General features: G+C 32.3%; 2 protein-coding genes across 2 annotated transcripts; one reads left to right on the forward strand and one right to left on the reverse strand.

The window, feature by feature from the left end:
• Positions 1–1152: 1152 nt before the first annotated feature.
• On the forward strand, positions 1153–9832 carry LOC145316642 (uncharacterized). Its single transcript, XM_080157315.1, has 6 exons — positions 1153–1426; positions 1883–2015; positions 2262–2997; positions 3358–4606; positions 5716–6372; positions 9161–9832. Exons 1-6 carry the CDS (start codon positions 1225–1227, stop codon positions 9586–9588), a joined length of 3405 nt encoding a protein of 1134 aa, XP_080013441.1. The 5' UTR covers positions 1153–1224; the 3' UTR covers positions 9589–9832.
• Positions 9833–10492: 660 nt separating this feature from the next.
• LOC145316643 (uncharacterized) lies at positions 10493–24388 on the reverse strand. The gene is made up of 4 exons (XM_080157316.1): positions 24064–24388; positions 14618–14674; positions 11406–11494; positions 10493–10998 (listed from the first exon to the last, which is right to left on the reverse strand). Exons 1-4 carry the CDS (start codon positions 24174–24176, stop codon positions 10898–10900), a joined length of 360 nt encoding a protein of 119 aa, XP_080013442.1. The 5' UTR covers positions 24177–24388; the 3' UTR covers positions 10493–10897.
• Between the last annotated feature and the right edge of the window lie 404 nt (positions 24389–24792).

Consider the following 24792-nt stretch of genomic DNA (forward strand, 5'->3'; position numbering starts at 1 on the left):
CAGGTGCCGACCAAAACAGTTTTAAAAAATAAAAGCTGCTTAAAAGCAGTCCAACCGCTATTGATGTTTTATACATAATTATGCTCCATATTGATGGAAATGTTGACAAGAAGTTTCAGCCTTCTCTCATTTAAAGGAGCCAAGAAAATCAGTTTTGAAAATTAAAAGCTGCTTTAAAGCAGTCCAACCGCTAGCAATGTTTAATACTTAATTATGCTCCATAATGATGGGAATGTTGACAAAAAAATTCAGCCTTCTATCTTTTGTAGGAGCTGAGAAAATCACGTTTCCCCCAATACGTTTCAGACAGACGGACATTTCAAATTATAGAGTAGCGGCTACAACCCCCCCCCCCCCCCTAGAAGCATCAAGGGGCACTTACGGTGGGAGAGGGGAAGTCTTTTTTTAGAGTAAAAACAAAAAATACTTTTTTGTTGAGAGGGGGATGGGGATATCTTCCCTAAAAATAGTTAAAAACCTACCCTCGACCTATAAGTAGTTTTAGTGAATAGGAGAACTATATCGGTTTATCAGCTAGCAAGATCCTTCGCTACAGACCTAAAAAGCTTACTACTTTATATTATAGGATATGATAACGACGGTCCCCCTGTATTCGTTTAATAAATGTTCAATAAGTTGGTCTCCCTGTTTTGCGATCAGCTGTTTGTTGTTTTCATTTCGCATACTAATAAATTTGTCTGTTCACAAAAATTAAAGAAAATAAAAAGATAAAAACTTGCATTGATAAAGTCTATAAGTGTCAAGAAAAAGTTTAAGTTGACGATAAGTTGTTATTTTGTTGTTGAAATAACCTTTATTTTATTAATGTTTCAATATGTGTTAATAGAAAACTAACTTCACCAAATGTAAATATAAACCATAAGAGCAAAAATATTTATGCTTTTTATCATCTAAAGAAGATATAGTTATGTTTTTAGATACGTTTTTTTTAGAATTGGGGGTTATAATAAATGTATAAGAATGAAGATTTCTTCTAAATTATGATATGGGCCCTCTGTTTAAGTTTTATGAAATGAGCCGAAAACCGCTAGCTGCGCGTACGTGCCTTTTGAAATTAATATTTAGTTACAAGAATTAATATAAGCTATTTGCAATTTACATTTATTTATTAATACATTTTGATTTCTTAATTTACTATATTTATAGATTTGAATATAAAATGTTTTTGGATTAAAAACTAATTAGTTAGAGGATATTGTAAGAATGGAAGAGGAAGAAAGATTAGTAACTTGTCTACTATGTGGTATCAACACAGCAGACGTATATCTCAAGCGTCACATCAGATTTAATCATATTATCAACAATGATTCTATTCTTGATTATATGCTGCAACTCCACCAGCCTGCTAGAAATTCTATATCTGTACAAACAACTATAACTTGGATTAGAGAACAGACCACAATAAGTAAGTTAGTTGTAATGAGAGCTACGAGGAGGGGGGGGGGGGGGAGTAGTGTACTTTGGTCTCCGGGCATCCATTATCAATTTTAGTTTTGAAAGAAAAAGTAAAAATAAGAACTGTTTAGGGATCATATATTTTTGTTGGGGCGATTTCTCTTGCGGTACTCTCTCACAAAGTAATGATAAACCTTCCCCTGATCTATGAGAAGCTTCACTGTAAAGTAAAATCATATCGGTTCAGCGGTCTGCGAGATTCTTCGCTACATATGCATGGACACCCTATTACTTTTAATTTTGGGAAATGCCTAGGTATTGGAAGTTAAAATAATTCAATAATTATTTTTTTTCCAATGTGTAATTTCAGTTAAATCTCTGATGATAAATTAGATTATTACACAGAGAGGAAAGGGTAGAAAAAAATATTTATTTTGATAAGTATAATATTCTATTTTTATTTAAGATGACCAGGCTAAAATTCAAGTTAGTGCAGATGAAAATTATGATGATGCCCCTGGTGATAAAGAATTAATTTGCTCTAAATGCAATAAGGCTGATTTTGGTTCACCTATGATTGCTTGTGAGAATTGTGACAGGTATATTTTTAGAACAACTAATAAATCCTTGTAAAGTATTTTTGTTCTTCCTAGTATACCCTTGCATAGTGCATTCTAATTAGGGATGAGATACAATTGGTGTAAAGCATGCAATGTTTTAGAATGAGTTATACCTTTATTGGACCGCTAAATTACGTTCCTGACATACCATTTGTTTTTTTGATAATTATTTCAAGTTATTAACACATTAGATTATTTATATATTTGAGTTATTATTTTTTTTAGTTGGTATCACTCTTGTTGTGTTGGTTCTTCTCCAAGATTAGATGAAGAAGAATGGTCGTGTAGGAATTGTTTTAAGAATGAAACCAATAGTCAAAGTTTACATTATTCCAAAACAAGAAGTAAATCTATGAACGAGATATTCAAGCACAAAGATAATGATGAAAACGACATAAAAATTACAGCTGTCGTTAAACCAACTCGAAAAGAGATACTTGAGAAAACAAATTCTATTCAAAACGCACAAGAGAATGGAATAAAGGCGACAAAAAGAAAAGCAGAAAGAAAGGTACTTGAGGTTAAAAAAGCCAGGAGGAGTTCTAGTCCAGAAATGAGTTCTACTTCTTTTCATGATTATGAGGAAATAGGAGATCAAGCAGATTCTGAAGATTCATCCAAACCAGAAGCCAGTCATATTTCCAAAATTAAAACAAACACGCCAAAAATAAAGTCCATTAAAAAAGAATTAGGCTTTTCTAAGAATTTAGTCAAAGATAAGTTTAAAAGAGAAAATAAAAGAAATAGGACAAACAGAAATGAAGATATAAACGTGAAAAAGGAGAGATATATAAAAAAAGAAAATGAAGATTTGATTGAAGTAACAAGTGGTAAAAGTGTATGTAAGCTTTGTGGACTTGGTTGGAATCTTACAGAAGAACTTGAGCTGGGACCTTTATACAAATATGGAGTTTGTCAGGCACATCTTCATTGTCTCATGTTTTCCAGTGGACTAGTTCAGGTAAAATCAAATTTACTTATATGAATTTGAAAACTTAGAAATTAAGAGAAGGACCGCATATGCAATTTTTTTCTATCTGTTTAATGATAAACTTGGTAAGAAATGCATCCCATTCCTTGTTTTATTTTCTTATGCAACATGGAATATTTGCTAATTTTACCTAGATCGACATTTCCTGAGTCATATTTTTGGCATTACCTAGTAAATTTTGCTATTAATGTTCAAACAGTGGGATATTTTAATTATTTAATCAAGTAAGTATACATTATTCATACACACCTTTTATAAAATGATATTTTTAATTCCCTTAGGTAACAATAAATGTATATTTTGAATGTTGTTAATCTTTTTGTTATTTAGGGAGGTGAAGATCATGAGGGAATTCTGGGATTCTTACCAAAACACATCATTCAAGAATGGAGACGTGGCTCTGAGCTAACATGTACATTTTGCAACAGACCTTTTGCCACAGTTGGATGCTGCCAAAAACTTTGCCTAAAATCCTATCATTTACCATGCGGCATCAAGGCTGGTGCGGTCAGTGAATACTATGCTAACTTTGACTCCTATTGTCCCACCCACAAACATCGCCGCAAGCGTGGTAAAAACTACGTCCTATCAGATGTTGGACTTGTACCTGACAGTGTAGATGCTAGGGCTAGCGGGGACTCTAGTCCAGAGCTTAACAAACAGTCTTCACTTAAAGGTAAACGGAAAACTAAGGGTCGAAGCAGCGAGTCTGATTCTTGTGGTACGGAAAAAAGTTATGGAAAACAAACAACTCGGATCATTAAGAAACCAAAACAATATGACGATTATGAAACTAACGAAGCTCCCGTTCCAGGTCGTGCAAGGCCTGCAAGATCCAGAAAACCGGTCAAGCTAGATCAAAGCATTTACAAATCAGCTAAAGAAGAGTTGGCAAAAATTTTACAAAACAAGTATGAATCAATTGATAGCACCTTTTCTAATTTAACTGGACGACGAAGGAATGTCTCGCACAAGATAATTAAATCTCGAAGGAGAAGGAAAGCTAGTTCAAGTAGCAGTACTGATTCAAGCAAAACTTACGAACAAAGTAAAAGAAAAAAGAGACGAAAAAGTGTAAAGAAAGAACTTATATCTGCTGAAAATGATGAAGACAAAAACCCTGCAGATTTTCAAGAAGCTGAAACAGTTGATAAGATTAAACAATTTTTGCATGACACAGACAGTACACCTGATTGTGATGACAATAACTTTAACGGAACAAATGTAAATTCACTTATTCTTGATGATAATAATGGCTACAGTGAAAATCACGTTATAATATCAACAGAAAGTATAACTAAGAAAGAATCGTCTTTCTCTGATACAAATGACGATCCTCTAGAGATAACAAAACCGTTAGATTATTTAACCTCCAGCGAGAAAGCCAAATTTAGACGCTATCGTTGTCGAAGATGTGATTATGTAAATAAAGACGAGTTCTTTGTGAAAGCTCATATTCTAGAAGACCACGAAGACGAGAATGATATAAAAGACATCAAGTTTAATGTTTTGCCACAAGAAATGAAAGTCATAGTGAAAAAGTGTATCATTAGAAGTCCCAAGAACGGAGCTATACAGAGTAAGTTTCGAATTTTTTTCCCTTCGTCATATTTTATGATTGATTAGGTATCTTGCATAGGGAGTTATATGCGGCAACATATGTTTGTAAGATTTAAAAAGGATAGTTGTGTTATTTTATAAAGCCCAGTTTTAACTAGGTATGTAACATAACAAATAAACTATTTTCAGCAGTTGGGATTGGCATGGTGGGTACGTTTATATTGTATAGAAACAGTAATTTTGCAGTGACATAATTGTGACTAGGGGGGGGGGGGGGGGGGCGGGTAAGTTCTGACACTTCTGCGGAAACAGTGATTATTATCATTGTCTTTGGAATGAGAGGATAGATTATTTCACCAAAAAGTGTCCTATTGGGATGTAGTTTTCCTATTTAAAAAAAAATTGGATTTGGCTTCCAGGTTCAGGTGCTGCAGGCCTCCAGGTTGTCTCTGGACATGTAAAAATGAAGAAAAAAAAATTCGAAGAGTTAGAAGTTAAATTATAAAACAAAATATGCATCTTTTTGAATGTTATTGGATATTTTGTCTTATAAGTTGAACTTTAACTCTTCAAAAAAAAAAATTTCTTTTTCTTTAAAAATAGGAAAACTACATCCCAAAAATAAACTTTTGTGTTAAATAATCTATCCTCTCACTCCAAAGACACGGCCTATAATCACTGTTTACGCAAAAGTGTCAGAACTTACCCCCTCCCCCTTTATTACGGAAAAATAATAATTTTTTAAAAACTGTAAAGACGGTTTCATATTGTTCCATATATAAGCAACTACCATGCAAAATTCTAATTCCAGGCTGTAACACATTTTTTGCCACGATTATCTATTTTAAGTTTGGTTTCGAAAAGTAGCAAAATCTCCTTAATGAATTTTTTAACTATTTGATTTCTTTATGGTTTATGTTTTAAATTACAGACGAAATTAGTAGAGTACTGCCATTTCTACAACTCTAAAAAATACACATAATTTGTTCTCGTCAATATTTGGGTGTATTTAGGCAATCGACAAAGTAACATATATTGAAATCTTTACTATGGGTCTGAACTGAACATAAATTCAACCTAATTCTTCTATTCTTTAACATTTGTAAAAGTAAAATATTTTAATTTCAGAAGTTCAATTACATTTGGCTGAAATGCTTGGCGCTTCTTGCTCAAGATCATTATTTTCTTCAAATACTTCAGTTGATAAGAAAACAGATAATTCACCTGCAGTAGAATTAGAGAAAGCACTTCCTACAGATTTGAGATCAGATCAAGCAACCCCGCCGAAAAAACGAAAAAGAGCAAAAGTAACTCCAAATGTAGGTGAAAGCAGGCCACCATCAAATATCAGTAGTCTTCTTGATTCTGGATCCAGCAGTGATAGTTCTGGACCAAGAAGAACAAGGCAACAGAGAGTGTTACAGGAAACTAAGTCCGATAACAACTGCTTTAATGAAAATGTACAAAATTGTTTAGCTAAGTCAAGTACAGTGGAGGAGAGTGTTTGTTCTCCAGATTCAAATATTTCAAAATTCGTAACAGGATCCCCCAATACCATGCAGCCCTCAATTTCCACAGGTCTCCCCAGTACCATGGAGCCCTTCTGTCCTGTAGGATCCCCCAGTACCATAGAACCCTCTATTGCCACAGGAGTGCCCAGTACCATGCATCCTTCCAGTGCCAGTGTTCCAAGCATTGCAGCTAGTCCCCGTAGATCACCAAGAGCAGGATACACAAATAAAGGACAGAATTATAAAAATAAGAATTCATCAGAATCTGATTCAGGTAAAGGAGGGAAGGGAGTGGGGGATTTACAATAACTCGCATGCTATATCAGCATTTTTATTTTGGGTTCGTCTTCCTTGTTTTTTTTTTAGAAGTGTTAATTAAAAAAGCGCTTTCGCTGATCACTGGCATTTTCCGGTGTCGTAATTTTTTTTGTCCTTTGTCGTCGAATCAGACAATCCCAAATCATTTTTAAGTTATTTTTTAAAAATTTTCCCTTTTTAACAAACCCACTATTGGGACTTGATCATTCTTTAAGCTAAATCCTAAGATTTTTAAGATAATCAATAAGAAAGTCATTATTTACCTCTGCTACAGATATCTTCTCAGAGACGGCGACAATCTTGCCGCTTCTGTTGTTGTTGTAGTAGCCCTGATTCTCTGAAGTTAGGATTCAGGTGCACACGGAGATTGGTTGTGAGAATCCTTTGGCCAATCGTTAGATTGGTAAGCTTCGTGCACAGCTGAATGTATTGCATGTTACATTTCATGCTGACCCAAGGAAAAAGGTATAACCAATAAGCAAATTAATTCGAAAAATGATTTGGGGGGCAAAATAACGCAACCTTTATTAAATTGCCTGTTTCAGCTGTCGTTGGGGGGCAAAATTTGTATTTCACCATCGAGAAATCGCGACATTTCCTAAATATTGTGCTTTTTTTTGTGAACAAAAAAATCCCAAGATTGCAGACAAAGGTTTGTTAATTTTAAAAAAAGAACTGTCCACAAGCAGATTTTTTATTAAAAAAAAATTTATGTTGACATTATCACGCTAAAAATTCTGACCTATTAACTATAAAGTTATCCTTTTGTTGTGACCTTTGAAGTTTTCTTTCCTATTTTTTCTCTCACAATGGTCAATGCGACCAGTGGGAGAATAGTTAGAGGTTAAATTTTTCATAGGGCTTCGATCGCCATGCTGTCATATAAAATCCGCTTAAAATTATACAGAAAACATTAGTTTTAGAAAAAAAGTTTACTCCCTGCACTCCTTTCAAAATAAAAAAAATCTAGTTTTAGTAGAGGGTTATAATTGAATAGAATGCAAAGAAAAAAACATATTTTTGTTCCAATACCTTTTTTTATCATGAAATGTGAGAAACTGCTTTTTTCATATATAAGGTGAAAAAAGTAACACTGAAGAAATTTTTTTGCCTTAAGTAGGTATGTTCTAAACTTAGGTATAGATAAACAACTTTCATTAAAAGATTTTTTTCTAAATCTGTCATTTAAAGCATGAAATTAATTTTGCAAGTTATTATTGCAAATTTTTGCAAATAACTTGCGAATATGATTTATTTGGATTTTCTAATTTACATAGGCGTTTTCTATATATATTCCTTTTTTTCAAAAATACCTCTCTTGTCAAGATTGGATAAAAAAATCTTTATGGTCGAGATTCCATAACTGTGTGTGCTGACCCGCAATTCTCTTGGAAGCCACTCAATTATTACGTCACCCTGGCCTTATTTAGAATGGCAAATGTTCTATATTAAGCCACCCTCATGAATAGCACTCTCATAGGATTGAGGAGCATGGATGAGAGAAAGCGTGATTTATTTTGCTTGATATGTTGGGTCCTACAAATCTCCCTCCTTACAACCTTGAGGCATCACAGAGAAAGACGCTTGATAATATTTTTGAAAAATTACGATTTAATTGTCAAAGTTCGAAGTCTGTGTGGGGAATTGAACTCAAAATTTCTCAACCACTACACCATGGGCCGCTTCTGTCTAAACCGCCGTCGGCGTCGAAATTTATAAAAAATAACATGAGCTCGAATGATTCAAAATTGTGTAATTGACAATTCGACGAGAAATTAATTTTAAAAATTCCGCAGTTTAGGCGATAGTGACGTTTCTGTCGCTGTTTGTCTAAAAGATACATATATGTGTGTTACAGAGGAAAAAGAATTTTAAAAAAAGTCCCCGCGCAGGGTCAAATAAAAGTAGAAAAATGAGAAAAAAACCTGCTATCAAATTTATAACTTTCGGCGAAAAATGAAGATAAATAGATTTGTTTGATGGCGGTGATGGGCGGTAGCGGCGTTCCCGCCACCGTTTTTTTTATAAAAGACATGGCTGTTTAGGGTAATAAACAACTCACACAAAAAATGTTTCACTTAATTATCACTAAAGGCATTGGAGAAGCTCCAAAAATAAGATAGCTAGTACTCTAGTCTGCGAGTTATTATAAATCCCCCCCCCCCACTTATTATTCTTTAGTGAGTATTTTTTTTAGAAGCATTAATAGCTACTTAATGTTGTCAATGTTAAATATAAAATATTTTTCCCTTTTTCCATTTTTTACAAGGGGGGGGGGGGCGAAAGTGACACTTTTTGAAACCAAAACTAAGAGTCAACAAAGGAACTCAACTAAAAAAAGGGTTACAGGTCTGAGATTTTGCATGGCAGTTGCTTTATAGGGGTACAATATGGAACTGTGAAGAAACGGCGGCGCAACCGCCGAAAACCGCCGTCTCCCGCCGTAATTTTTGTTGCCTTTTCTCGGCGGTTTTCGGCGGTTGCGCCGCCGTTTCTTCACATTTCCATATTGTACCCCTATAAAGCAACTGCCATGCTAAATGTCAGATCTGTAACTCTTTTTTTAGGTGAGTTCCTTTGACTTTTAGTTTTGGTTTCAAAAAGTGTCACTTTCGCCCCCCCCCCCCTTTATCCAACTTTTCTAACCACATGTGATCATAATTATCAAGATGGACAGAAATAAAATTCTTGTGTATATAAAATTTGACTTTATTATGCATTAAAGTATCGATATTTTTCCATAGGTGGATCAACAATAAGCCTACCAAAAGTTTTTAGATGTGAAGAATGTAGTGCAGAAATCTCCGCTAGGAGGACACTTGTAATCAACCATATACAGAGCAAGCACAATCTCTCTCTACCTGAATATTCAGAAAAATATTACCAGTCTAGCGAAGATCCAAGCCCCTGGGCGGATATTTTCATGGAATGGTCGAGAACAATAATTCTAGAAGAAATGCTTAAGCATACTTTTCCAGATGAAGATGGCCACTACAAATGTGACGGCTGTCAGGTTAACTTTGAAAATAAAGCTGATTTTAAACGGCATCTTCCTAGCTGTCTAGATTTCCCATCGACGACTAAGTCCTCAACGCCAACTCAGTTTACTCTTCTACATTCAACTATTGGTAAATATTCTCTGCCAGGAGATAGTCCCCAACATTCAGAATAACAAATTAACTCCAAAACAGTAAATTAAAAAAAAATTATTTGGGGCGCAGCCACTAATTTGCAATATTGTAATGTGTAGGGGCACTTTTTATAAGAAAAGCATTTGAAATAATTTCATTTAATCCCGTTACATGAAAAAAAATTTTATGTGAAAATTATTTATTTGTAAATTTTGAATATGTAATATTTTTGACAATGATAAATATTATGAAAATTGTATAAAAAAATAAAATTTTGAATTTTCCCAACATTATTTTTATTTACTCTTATCGAATTGAAAATCATGTAATTTATCCTCTTATTAATTTACAAGATTTAAATCATGAATATAATTCACTAAAAGAGGCATTTTTAAATTTTCTCTCTAGGAACCAGGACATAATTCTTAAAATTTTTAGACTTTAATCAAAAGTGTTAGTTCCAAAATGGATTAATTTTAATTGTGTTTTTTATTCATTATTGACTAAAATAGATTTTAAAAGAAATTAATTTTTACCTTAGTTTTCTTTATGTCTTGAAATGTTTATATTTGATATTGCAACAAAATGAAGCATCAATTATGAGGATACATTTTCTATTTGTTATAGTTAGTATCAGACAGGGGCTGCTATTCAGCCAACTAATTCCAGTTGAAAATGCCGCAAATTTTAATATTTTGTTAGATTAAAACTTGTTTTTTTTTATTTTCCTATAGAATTGTTTGTCAGAATCACATTCCCTTTTCCCTGGTATCAAACAAGTGATGGATGGTTTTACTATCATGAAGGTGTATATGGTAATAAATTTGAAAACTACGTGATAGTTCTTAAAACAAAACTTCATAAATCACAACTGCAATTTAGATTCTCATTATGGAACTATCTCTTCTAATAATCAAAACGTTATTATATAAATCACAATGCATATTCTATTGTAAAAATATGATTTTATTAAATAGAAACATATATACAGACTAGAATATTTGGTCTAGAAGTGGTTCCTAATGTCAACCAGTCTTTGTTCTATAAAAAGTGTAGATTATAGATTGATTGTATGATAGTTAGAAGCCTGTATGTTACAATGTACTGTAACCTAGGTCAGGCAGGCATACCAAACTTTGATAGAATTACTAGATTGACAAATCAACTGTGCTACAACGAAAAGTAAATTTTGGGAACTGTCTAAATTTGCTTTTCTGACTAGTTGTTTCTGGGATTGAATATTATTCTGGTATGACAACAGTAACAATACTGTTATTGGAAAAGGTGTGTGAAGTGATACTAAAATGGCCAAACTGACTAAAGGAACCACCATCTAGTAGGGCATTTTATTTATAAGGAATCAATATCTACAAGATTTGTGAACCAGTCAATCGCATTTTCATCCACAAACTCGAGCAGGCTCTTCGGCATCCGAGGTTTTGGCGGCTCCTCTGAAATGTTATATATCTAATTTATAAATAAAAGTAATAGGATGTCTGTCTGTACCATGAGATCTCGCTAACCATTGGACCGATATGGTTCTTCTTATAGGCCAAGTGAAGGTTTTCAAATATTTTGAGGGAAGGTTTCCCTAACCAACTAAGAGAAAAAAAGCCCTGGAAAACACAAAGTATTTTTCTTTTAAAAACTAATATTAAGGGTGAGGGTCAACTCCCCCCTCTCTCTCCTGCAATAGTGCTCACAGAATCTTCCAGGGGCGTAGCCTTTAGAAATACAATATAACAAATTCACATACTGAACCTAATTTCTCTTGTAACTATGATACTTATAACCTTTTAGGTGCCTCTATGTACTTGTAAGGACATTAAATAACTTTTCGCTTTGTATAAGAACTTACTTGGTTTAATTGGTTCGCAGTTGCACTTTTCAGGAACGTCCTCGCATTTCTGGAATATCAACTGGCCTGTTGTTCCTCTCTGCCCGGGTCTAGACAATAACAATACTTCATAACAAATCAAAATAATATTGTTTTTGGTTTAAATTTAGCTCAACTCCAGCCAACAATTAATTCTATTTTTTACGATTGAAATACTTTCCACCTTTCCAAATTATTCCTGATTATTATGAATTTGATATTACAATATAACACCCGCTCCTAATTATCTAAAACAGGGGTTCCTTTGAATGTGTGTCTTAATTTAAAGAAAAATTATATACTTGACAATACTCTTTTTCCTTAATAGTCTCCTTACAAAAATAATTGCAATTAGTTCAGTAGAAATTAAAAGCTTCAGACAAAAAACCTTACTACTTTAAATAATAGGACTAGCGGCTACGCCCCTAGCCTCTAGGGGCTATGCGCCAAGAGGTTTGATCAAACCAATTTTCCGTACTTTAGATTTAAAAGAAAAATAAAAAAAAAAATTTAAGGTGGGGGCGATTTTTTTTTTTTTGGGGGGGGGGGTATTTCAATTTTAGTTTTAAAAAGAAAAAAAATTGTTTCTTTGGGGAGGGGGTGTCCCACCCCCCAAGAAAATAGTTATAAACCTTCCCGGGACCTATGAGAAGCTACCCTGTAAAAGAGGACTCGATCGGTTCAGCGGTTAGCGAGATTCTTCGCTACAAACAAACAGACAGACATCGTTCTACTTTGTATTATAGACTAGCGGCTTCGCCCCTAGCCTCTAGGGGGTTTGCCCCAAGAGGTTTATTCAAACCAATTTTTCGTATTTTAGATTTAAAAGAAAAATTTAAAAAAAATTTTTTTGTCGACCCCACTATTTTTGTTTTAGTTTTAAAAAGAAAAAAAAAATTTTTTGGGGGGTTTGGGGTGTCCCACCCCCAAGAAAATAGTTATAAACTTTCCCGGGACCTATGAGAAGCTACCCTGTAAAGGAGAACCCGATCGGTTCAGCGGTTAGCGAGATCCTAAAGTTTCATTGTTTGTCTGTTACGATCTTTCTAACAAACTAACTTATCAATTTCTCCATTTTAGGGAAGCCTACATGGGTTACAAACTTTTAAAACCCCTTAATTTTCCCCTTTCAGAACAAAATAGGATAGGATTATTCTATAATTCTGATACTAGCGGCTACGCCCCCTAGAAGCCTCTAGGGGCACTTAAGGTAGGAGGGGGGAAAAGTCGACCTGATCCCATTTTAAATTTGTGTTAAAAAGAGTAAAAAGAATATTTTTTTTTTTGGGGGGGGGGGGGGGAGGAGGGGGTGAGGACACCCTCCCCAAAAATAGTTTAAAACCTTCCCAGGACCTATAAAAAGCTTCACCGTAAAGGAGAACAATATCGGTTCAGCGGTTAGCGAGATCCTTCGGGACAAACAAAAAAAGCTTACTACTTTATATAATAGGATTAAAGAAAAATATTCTAGTCTCGTAAAAAATTCTCTGATTTATGTTTAAATATTATTCTTTACGTAAGAAAATTCTTCACCAGTATTTTATCAACCGTAAATCCTTTTTATTTTTGAATTTCATTGTTTTCAATGAAAATCAAATAGTTAAGCTTATAATTTTGAAGAGTTTAAGCTGTGGTGTAGGCTGTAGTGGTGTCTGGACATATTTTTCAATCTTGTTTAGATTTCACTGTCACGAAAACAAATCTAATATTTGATTCAATTCTAGGTATTTAAGTGTACTTATAGAAGGATAACAACATCCATAAGTAGCGAAGCATAGAAATATTAAAAGATATCAAAAAAGAAATATAATATTTTAGAGTGTCAGAACTGAATAAACAGAATATATGTAATTTAAATAAAACTAAGTATATTTGTTGCAAAAGTGATTAAATTTAGGATACTGTTAAGGACATACTTATATTTTTAGGACTTTATTATAAAGATGCTTTGCTTATAACATTGAACTTCAGTATAAGAAATCCAAAAAGCATATAAAAAGGATAATTACATGGAAAAAAATGTCAAAAAAGTAAGAAATCTAAGGGCTTTGATATTTTATCGTTTTAATGTTTTGTTAGAGGAGAGAGGGAGGAGGGTAAAATCTAATATTCTTTTTTTTTTAATTTATGGGCATTTGACGTCACTTGAAATCAATAATATTCTAATCTTGCTAAGCTAATTTTGGCGGTTCTATCCAACATTGATATTCTACGGATATATCGGCATACCCTCATGTAATCATAATTAGTTCTCTGATTAGGTGTTACATTTAAAAATGAATAATTAAAAACTAATAAACAATATTTTAACGTTCATTACAAAAAAATATTTCAATATATGCATGTTAATAGACTTTTGTTTCATATAAGTTCAGAGAAAAAATTTATGTAATTTTCGTTTTTTTAATTATATATGTATATTCTTCCATACAAATACTGCGTTCCAAAACTAATATAAAAATTAGGATTTTTAAAGCAAAGCTTTTTTATTACTAGGAAAGGCCCGCGACGAATAGCTCTTATTGTTTTATTAAGTTATGTTATGTACGATTTAGAAAGCGTAGCGTTTCCTGAATGTATTTTCATTTTAAACATGTTGATTTTAACCAAAAAAATTATGTGATATAATTATCCTATTCATCCGATTTTTGGAACACTAATTCTTAGGAAAACCAAGTACAATGCTTCATAGCTACGCTTTTTATGGTTTTTATGTCATTGTATTATTCGAAGAAGATTGTCTGTAATACGATACGCTAAATGACTTTTCAGTATATGTATCAGAACCGGTTCTAATATAGTGGATTTTATTCGGTTACGAAGCCATACTGGAATGGTTATTTCTTTCATCGTATTATAAACGGCTTTCCGCGGATATAGAATGTACAATTATAAGATTAAAACAAGTTTTTTTTAGCCCCGGGGTGCCGAAGGCGTCGGCTATATCCTATATTCTATATCCGCGGAAAGCCGTTTATAATACGATGCGAGAAATAACTATTATCGCACTATACTATAGACAACTGAAAATTTAAAATTTAAAATGACAAAAATATAAAGATCAAAACAACCAGTTTTGTTGGCCTCGAGGGGCCGAAGGGTATAATTTAATGATATAAATTCAATAAGGTTGAGAGTCGGTTCTAATCCAGCGGATAATAATCGGTTTTGAAGACATACTGAAAAAAAATTACCTCGCATCTCCTTCTGATGAAGTGAGGGTATTAAGAACTGCTTTACATTTCCTCCATCTAAAACAAAATTAAAATAAAAAAAAACTATTTCCAAATTAACCCAAATAAGTACAGGACTAAAATTGACGAACAATAAAAAGTTCCTTGTATATCTTGCAATATATCCTGTGTCGACATATAGTTTAAGTTGTTGATGCAAGACTGATACATCCTACTGATACATCTTTGGCAGATACATTTCCAATTACTGCAGAGAACATTAATAATTGAAAATCAGAAGAAAATTTTAAAGAGACAGGACTCTTTTTTTAAATGCGACGGACTCACACGACAAACACCGCTCATTCTTTTCAGATGTACTTGGGGCCAAACAAATTACGAGAATTGATTAACAAAAATTAATTGGAGAAAACGCAAAAACTGGTAATACAAAATATTGCTGCAAAACTATAATCTATTAAAATATTTTGGAAATAAAATAGATAAACTGAAAATTTAGGTTTGAGTAGAGAGCCCTAAGTGAGAATCTTACTTTTGTTAAAAACCTAACAAGATCTGGAAAATTGCCAAAAGTCTTTTGTTATTTGCATTAAATTAATCTTCACCAATCATCTGTGACGTATGAGTATTCGTAATTAATTTTTTAATAACAAAAAAATCTCATTTTCTTGTCGTAAGTTTTGTTCTATTGATATTTAATTATTTTAATCTCCTGACTTTGCATGATGATTCCTGTAAAGGTTTGGTAAGATTTAGAAAATGTAGCAACTATATAATTGTTATCAGAAAGTCCTTACTTCCAGGTATAGGATATAACCAACCAGCAAAAAAAATATAAAATAATATTTGGGGGGCAAATGGAGAGGTAGTCAATTTTACGACGTGTTGCCCCCCAACGACAGCTAAAAAACACGTATAGGTTTCGTGATTTTTTCCGAATTAGTTTCATTGTCGGTATAAGCTGCCTTACTTCCATGTAAAACATTTTGATTTTTAAGTTTTTTGACAAATTTACTTTAAGTTGTAAATTCATTTTCTATTTATTAAGTTTTGACACTCTTCAAGTGATAATTTTCCTATAGCCTAATTTTAGACCTTCGCTTTTTTTGGTGTCGTCATACCTTTTACTTAGGTAAAGACAGTAACTTTAAGCGTTAATTCATGTAAATATCAAATATATGTGTTAATATTGACGATGTTGTACAAAAAGAATTCAAATTACCCCTTTCAATAATAAAATATTAGTTTTTTTTTAATTTCTATATATTAACCCTACGCTCCGAGTGGTAACAATTTTAACACATATCTTTAAGAGGTTCAAAATTCAAGACATATATTTTTAAAAGCGAAGCTTTTCTATAATTAGAGTCGGTCCGTCCGTACGTCCGTAACGGATAGCTTTTTCCGTTAATTTAGGCATGTTAGAATTGTCCTATCGATTTCAAATTTTGCATGGTGATTCCTTTAGTAGTTAGGTACGATTTAGAAAGCGTAGCAACTCTATAATCAGTACCAAAATGTCCGTACGTCCATTTTAAACATGTTGATTTTTTACTTTTTTAACAACAAATTTTTATGTGATCAAATCATCGGTTTTTGATTTTTGATTTTTGGTATATTGATTCCTGGGACAACAATGTATAATGTAATAAGCGAAGCAACTCTATAATCAAGCCCTAAAAATGTAAGTATGTCCATAAAAAAAATCCTGTATTAAGCAGTTTTACAATAAATTTACTTACAATTTTGCTTTGACTCTTATAAATTTATATTATGATAATTAAGTTCTAACACTATACAAGTGTTAATGTCCGTTTGTCCTACCGTTTCAGTGCTTCGCTTTTATGGATGTTGTCATCCTTGTTTTAATTCTTCTTAATTGGACCTGATGATGGGGGGGGGGGGGGTAAGTTTTGCCACTTTCGCGTAATCAGTGTTGTGTGGGCTAGGTATTAATCTGAGATTATAGGTTATTTAGGATAAAAGTTTACTTTTGGGTAGTAGTTCACGGAAATTTAATCATTTTTTGAATAGGTCTCCAGGTTCAGGTGCTTCAGGCTGGAAGGTCATTTCTGGACAGGTATAAAATTAATAAAAATTTAGTTTGAAGAGTTAGAGAGCAACTTATAAAACAAAATATGCTTCTTTTTGAATGTTAATAACATAACTGCAGAAAAAATTAAAATCGGCCTCCAGGTTCAGGTGCTGCAGGCCTCCAGGTTCACTCTAAACAGGTACAAATAAAAAAATTTTATTTGAAGAGTTAGAGATACACTTATAAAACCAAATATTAAAAAATAAATTAAAAATTTTTATTTGAAGAGTTACAGGTACACTTGTTAAACCAAATATTCATCTTTTTGGATGTTATCATTATATTTGCAGAAAACTTTAAAATTGGCCTCCAGGTTCAGGTGCTGCAGGCCTCCAGATACACTCTGGACAGGTAAAAATTAAAATTTTTTTATTTGAAGAGTTACAGGTAAACTTATAAAACAAAATATGCATCTTTTGGGATGTTATCATCATATTTGCAGAAAAATTTAAAATTGGCCTCCAGGTTCAGGTGTTGCAGGCCTTCAGGTACACTCGGGACAGGTAAAAATTAAAATTATTTATTTGAAGAGTTACAGGTACACTTATAAAACAAAATATGCATCTTTTTGGATGTTATTACCATATTTGAAGAAAAATGACAATTGGCCTCCAGGTTCAGGTGCTGCAGGCCTCCAGGAACACTCTGGACAGGTAAAAATTAAAATTTCTTATTTGAAGACTTACAGGTACACTTATTAAACCAAATATGCTTCTTTTTGAATGTTAATAACATATCTGCATATAAAATGACAATTGGCCTCCAGGTTCAGGTGCTGCAGGCCTCCAGGTAAACTCTGGACAGATAAATAAAATATTTTATTTGAAGAGTTACAGGTACATTTATTAAACCAAATATGCATCTTTTTGGATGTTATCATCATATTTGCAATAAAAATTAAAATCAGACTCCAGTTTCAGGTGCTGCAGGCCTCCAGGTCCAGTCTAAACAGGTAAAAATTATAATTTCTTATTTAAAGAGTTAGAGGTACACTTATTAAACTAAATATGCGTAATTTTGGATGTTATTATCATATTTAAAGATAAATTGACAATCGGCCCCCAGGTTCAGGTGATGCAGGCCTCCAGGTCCACTCTGAACAGTTAAAAATTATAATTTCTTATTTAAAGAATTAGAGGTACACTTATTAAACCAAATATTTTTTTGATACTTTTTGATATGGACACCTTACCTGGATCCTGTTGACTGCTGGTTGTCGCTAACCAGTTAAAAAAGCCTAAATGGTTATTTTTAAATTTAGAGGAATGGTTTCTAAAAAGAAAATGGCTAAATTATAATAATTTAGTATAATATAGCATTAAAGGCTTCGAAATGTGTTCCAGACAGGCTCTAGATGGCCTCCAGGGGCCTGCTGGACAGGTAAATCAAATGTGTAAAGGAAGGTATAGTATATAGAAAAAGAAAAGAAACTTATATAAAAAATTGAGCATAAACTTTGCAATGTTATCCTAAATAATATTCACATTACTTTCGTCGGTTACTTATTTCCAGTGGATAATAATTTTTTCTTCATTTTAGAACTCTGAAAAAAATATTTTACAGATCAAATTATCTTTTTTTAAAAATATGTACAACTTATATTATCAAAAAGAAATACATTATTTAATAAAATACTTCTAAATCAGCAGACTAGATTTTATTTCTTAATACTTTGTATCTAGGATATAATAAAATTAAATTTTTCTGCAAATATGGTAATAACATCCAAAAAGATGCATATTTTGTTTTATAAGTGTACCTGTAACTCTTTAAATAAGAAATTTTAATTTTTACCTGTCCAGAGTGTACCTGGAGGCCTGCAGCACCTGAACCTGGAAGCCGATTTTAAATTTTTCTGTAAATATGATGTTAACATCCAAAAAGATGCATATTTTGTTTTACAAGTGTACCTGTAACTCTTTCAATAAAATTTTTTAATTTTTACCTGTTCAGAGTGTACCTGGAGGCCTGCAGCACCTAAACCTGTAGGCTGATTTTAAATTTTTCTGCAAATATGATGATAACATCCAAAAAGATGCATATTTTGTTTTATAAGTGTACCTGTAACTCTTCAAATAAGAAATTTTAATTTTTACCTGTCCAGAGTGTACCTGGAGGCCTGCAGCACCTGAACCTGGAGGCCGATTGTTAATTTTTCTGCAAATATGATGATAACATCCAAAAAGATGCATATTTTGTTTTATAAGTGTACCTGTAACTCTTCAAATAAGAAATTTTAATTTTTACCTGTCTAGAGTGTAACTGGAGGCCTGCAGCACCTGAACCTGGATGCCGATTTTAAATTTTTCTGCAAATATAATGATAACATCCAAAAAGATGCATATTTTGTTTTATAAGTTTACCTGTAACTCTTCAAATAAAAGTTTTTAATTTTTACCTGTCCAGAGTGAACCTGGAGGCCTGCAGCACCTGAACCTGGAGGCCGATTTTAATTTTTTTCTGCAGTTATGTTAATAACATTCAAAAAGAAGCATATTTTGTTTTATAAGTTTCTCTCTAACTCTTCAAACAAAATTTTTTAATTTTTTTTACCTGTCCAGAAACGACCTTCCAGCCTGCAGCACCTGAACCTGGAGACCTATTCAAAAAATGATTAAATTTCCGTGAACTACTACCCAAAAGTAAACTTTTATCCTAAATAACCTATAATCTCAGATCAATACCTAGTCCACACAACACTGATTACGCGAAAGTGGCAAAACTTACCCCCCCCCCCTTAGTGAAACAATTGTATTCCATGAATAAAATTATAAAAAATATAAGTTGTGTAGAACATAGACAAATATTGAAACAATAAGAATTCAAAAATATTCACAGTTATATAAAAGGTCTAATAAGAAAATATTAAAATTTTATTACTATGAAGTTATTAAAGTTGGCTAATTGTTGGTTTTGTTTGATATGTGTGTTAGCAAAGCTTACTGATGCGCAACTTAATTTATGATATTACATATTTATTACAAACATATCCAGTTATAAAGCTCAAGTATTGCACGAGTAAAGATTGTTGCTATAGTTCTACAAATAGAGGAAAGCTGCTATTAAAGTTTATTTATCTTTTTTAGGATTTCAATTAATGTACATAAGCAATTTTCTTATATTCTAAATTGCACAATTAAATCCACTTATCAAACAATCTATCAAACCTAATATAGAAGTTTTTGATGGTTGTAATTGTTATAATTATCCCACTTAAGATGTAAATAAATAGACGTTAATGTTCTTATTGATTGTAACAGAACGACAGGCTCATTTTGACTTTGTGTGAGCAAGCTACTCCGTTGTTTTTAAGAACATAACTGACACACAGACAAACACGCAAGATTTGAAGAAAAGCTTGACTTGCATAGAATATTTTTTTTACACAATATTTCAAAATATATATTGCTAAGCTGTAAATAGATATGTAAAATAACACCCTTGTTGTTTAACTGCGGGATGTTACTAAATTCAGAGCCATGACAATCCACAATCATTTGTTTTGCACATCATTTACAATTTTTTATATTTTTTATCTAAACGTTTTTTTCAGAACGGGTAGATCTAATCAAATTAATAGCCGTATATACTATACTTACAATGCTAAGAAAGTCTAACATCTTCTAAAATATTGTATGAATATCTGCGCTAATTGGGCAAAATTGTCTTTATCTTGTAATATTATTCACAAAATGAAGAAGATTTTATGAAGCGTCGTTGTCCATGTTCCTTTGTTTATTTCAAGTCACCGGAAAAAATTATAAAATAAGATTTGCAATTTCCCCTTAAATTTAAGTCGACAACCTCTCTGAGATAAGATAATTCAATTCTTTTTAAAAAGAATTATTATCTGTTAAAGCCAGAAATTTATAAGAAAGTGTTAAAATTGGTGAGGGTGGGGGGGGGGGGGGGGGTTAAGGTTAAATCGTCGTTTCTGGGGATTGTTCCCAAATTTTTTTACCATGAAATAAAAATGTACAGTGTACCATATATCAAAATTTGCAAAGAATATTTTTAAATTTAAGTTTTCAGTTATTATCATCAGAGACGAGCAAGTAATGGGGGGGGGGGGGGGGAGGGGTTAAACCAATCAGTGGCATACATAAAGCCCATCTGAAAATTTTAATACCCCCCTTAAACCAGAATCAAAGGGGGTGTCAGCCTTGGAGAGGTTAAATACAGACAAAATCCTTGTAGGGTTTCAGATGGCACCTTTAACTTGAGGGTCACACCCATTCCATCTTGCCTAAATCACAGAGACTTGAACAATCATTTCTTATGACCTAATTAAATAAGTAAAATTTTTATTTCTGATTTAAAAATTGGCCATTCTATGCTTATGTACATTTGCTTATTCGTACAAATAATTTTATAAATAAATATTTATAGTGATTTACAATTACAAAGGGATAATTTTGTTTATCTAAATTGAAAGAAGAATGCCGCATAGACCACAAATTAGCAAATCAAAATGCAACATGACTTAACATTTTTTAATAAAATCTCTTTACCAAATAATATCTTCATTAGATTTAGTGCACCACCTAAACCTCAATTTGATGCTTTTTAGCCAGGTTAGGTTGGGAGCCTTGGCGGGATATTGCACTTTAATTTAAAACTTAGGGCCTAGAAGTATGGTGTAAATTTAAAATTTCATGAAACAATTTAAAATTATGAGGGGGAGGGGGGGGGGGGAGGATTAATATTTAATTGATATTTGTGTAACTTTTATGTTAGGTAACAAATCATTTCTGGTCTCTTTTGTTCATAAAAATTAATTTTTATTACATTTAAGTTTATATAAACATACAAGGTGTATCACATAAACCAAGGCTCGGCAGCCGCAGCTTACAGAAGCGTCAGCCACCCAGTAAACCAAAGCAATCAAATGAAACTCTTTAAAGTGCCTATAAAAAGGGGATAAAATTTAAAACTTTTGGCCGAAAAATCCCGAATGACATCATAACATTATATTATCATACGTGATGCTTCGGCCAAAAGTTTTTAATTTTATCCCTTTTTTTATAAGCACAATAAACAGCTTCCCACAAAATTTCAAATTTAGATATCTGAAGCCTTAGGTATCCTTAGCTGAAGCAGCCTGACCAAGTGACTTTTTAGCAACTGAAGCCGCTGTAAAACAGCTTAGACAGTTAGAAATTTATATGATCAATGAAAGATTTCCAAGATCTACCAGCCAAAAATTGATGTAGGTGTCTTTAAAATCACTATAAACTAATAACTTTTTTCTTATTTTCTTTATATGGTGCACCATTTTATGTACACTTTTCTTTCTTTAACTAAGGGTTATTTGGAAATAATAGAAGTATATTATCACCACCCCACCTCTTAATTAAACAACTTTAACATTCTGTTGGTCAAAAAAGGAATCTAGAAATACTGTTAGAAAAAACAAGTTTTTGCTTCTTCTCCATTTATAAAGTTTTAGAAATATTAAATTGTTTGCTAAAAGTTTTAAATATTCCTTATTTTTTTGTCAAGACTATTGATCTTTGTTATGGTAAAACTTGTTTGTTTATTATGCTCGGTCAGGGGAAAGTTTGCTAAACACTATATTATATGCAATTATATTTTGCCTAGTTTTTCATAAGTTTTTATTTAAAAAAAATTATTTTTAAAATTTTTATTTCTGCAGTTAACTTTATAAAAAAACTAAAAATATATTCTTTATTGTATAAAGAGCAAAATAATTATCATTTCCAAAAGAAAACATAGGAAACAAGATATACCAAAAAAGCTTTACTAAAGTCAAAATACAAGTATTAATAGTAAATATGGATATTTCGTGTTTCAAAAAAATTGTACAAAGAACCTAATTCATAATTATTGTTTGGTATCTGTTTAGAACAATAGTGTCTGTCATGCAAAGATTTACCTAGGCAATAAATGTATTCATTTTGTGGCCAAGGGAGAAATATTATTTACTCATCTGCTATGTCAGATGTACTTATATTTCCTTACAATATTCCTTAAACCAAACAGCATTTTATCCGTTTATCTGTCCGTCTATGTAAAAGTAAGTTTATTAATTCTGAACAGGTCTAACATTTACATCAATCAATTTTGTTGAAAGTAAAATATTATTATGTATTCTACAGCAAGGGGAAAATTAACATGTTATTGTTCATGTTTAGTTCTTTTAACAGGAAAGAGGGGGCAATTAATGAAGCCCCCCCCCCCCCCCGCTTCCCCCAACTGTATAAAACTAATTTTTGCATTGAGATGATTATTGAATTAGAAAATAAACCTTAGTATTTTTAAACGCAAAATAACTAAACAAATTTTTTATACAAAAAGTAAAATTTAATTTAAAACAGCCTTTGCTTAAATTTACGAGGCAGTGAACAAGAATCAAATGCAACCCAATTTTTCTAAACAAGATATTTTTGCAAGTTTAAACTTATATAATTCTAAACTGTTATTGTATAAAAGTACTTGATATTAGAAAAATAAGCTGGTTTCATAACATTTTCACTGTTTAGGCTTCTTCAAATTTTTGCAAATTATTGTCATTGGAATTGTTATTTTACTCTCTCTTGGAATTTTAGTTTAATTTCAATATTCTAAGTAAAAAGTTTCTTAAACATTAAATATTAAATTAAAAGTATATTTTTTTAAGCTAAGCGACCAGATTTGGTTGTTATGTCTATAAAGACCTTTCTTTCGAATATTTTTTCAGTTTTTGATACTTTTGGTTTTGTGTTTTAATCTCGCCTACTTTTTTCTGATTGAAATATTTGCCTAAAGTTTGAGTTTTTTTTAGAATTGTACGCTGCTTATCATTCTGTTATGCACTAATTTTGTATTAAACAAGATGACAACAACCACCAAAGGAAGCTTAACATATCAGATAGGATAACGAATATTGATTAATATAAAGTAACAATACTTTTATCACAACGAATTATAGAATGAGAGATAGGACAATTGACGACCAATAAACCAAATGACTATAAATTTGTATCTTACAATTGTTCAGGGTAATAGTTTGTAGAGGACAATAGATTTTACCATAAAATTCTCCCAGCTTGTTCCCTTGTAAAGGCCCAAATTTGTTTATTATAATTTTGGGATAAGACTTCTTTATTATTGTCCTTTGCACCCTATTTCTATATCACTGACATTTCCCAACCTTTTTGTAATACTAAGCCTTTCTACATTTAAGCCATGTTCACCCGACCGTTATTATCGGATAGCTCTTATAGTTTAAAAAGACATATTAGAGTTGTCCTATAGATTTCAAACTTGATTCCTATAACAGCTAGCTTTCAGACATGTGCAATGTATAAAGCCTCCCAGACATTATGATGAAATATAAAAATGTTGTGACCTGTAGCATGCGAGACCACAGGATCCTCCCGTACTGCCACGAGCTCCACGTCTAGAGGAAAGTGTAGGTGATATACACAACAACATATACACACAACACAGTAACAACTTCATCTCTAGAATATTCTTTCAAATATTTTTCTCTGCTCTTATCACTTCTGTGACACTTTTACTAGTAATAAATGTTATGTTCCTCTTTTCAAATGTTTATTATTATAAGCTTTGAATTTGACTGCCTGCAAAAAAATGTTTGTGCATAGGGGTTCTGATCATTTCTTAACAAAGAGGGAATTTTGTTTTTCTCTAAAATATTGAGAGAAAAAGCTTACTAATGGTATAAAAAGAGAGCATGTTAGCAGTTTATCACCCCTCTTATTATCATACCAATATTGCTCCTTTTATTTTATCCCCCTTTCGTTGAATTTGTAAAAATTTGAGAAAATAAAGTAAATATAAAATTGCTTACTCCGGGATGCTGTATACCCCCCTCCCCCTCCCTAAGTCCCTCTTGTAAGATATTACAGATTTGCGCCACCCCCAACCCTTCGCTATATGACCAACCTCCCCCTACACCACTAGTTACGTGATCTTTGAACCATTTGAAGCGCATCATTTTATAATTGTGCTTGGGAGGCAATCTTATGAATTATTATTATTGCTGTGATGAGCAACATTCTGGAACAGTCAAGCTTACACACACACACACCAATTTTTTATAGTAATAATGATA

This window comes from Acartia tonsa, chromosome 4 (genome assembly GCF_053477335.1).
Source record: "Acartia tonsa isolate MP-2025a chromosome 4, ASM5347733v1, whole genome shotgun sequence".
Lineage (NCBI taxonomy): Eukaryota > Metazoa > Arthropoda > Copepoda > Calanoida > Acartiidae > Acartia > Acartia tonsa.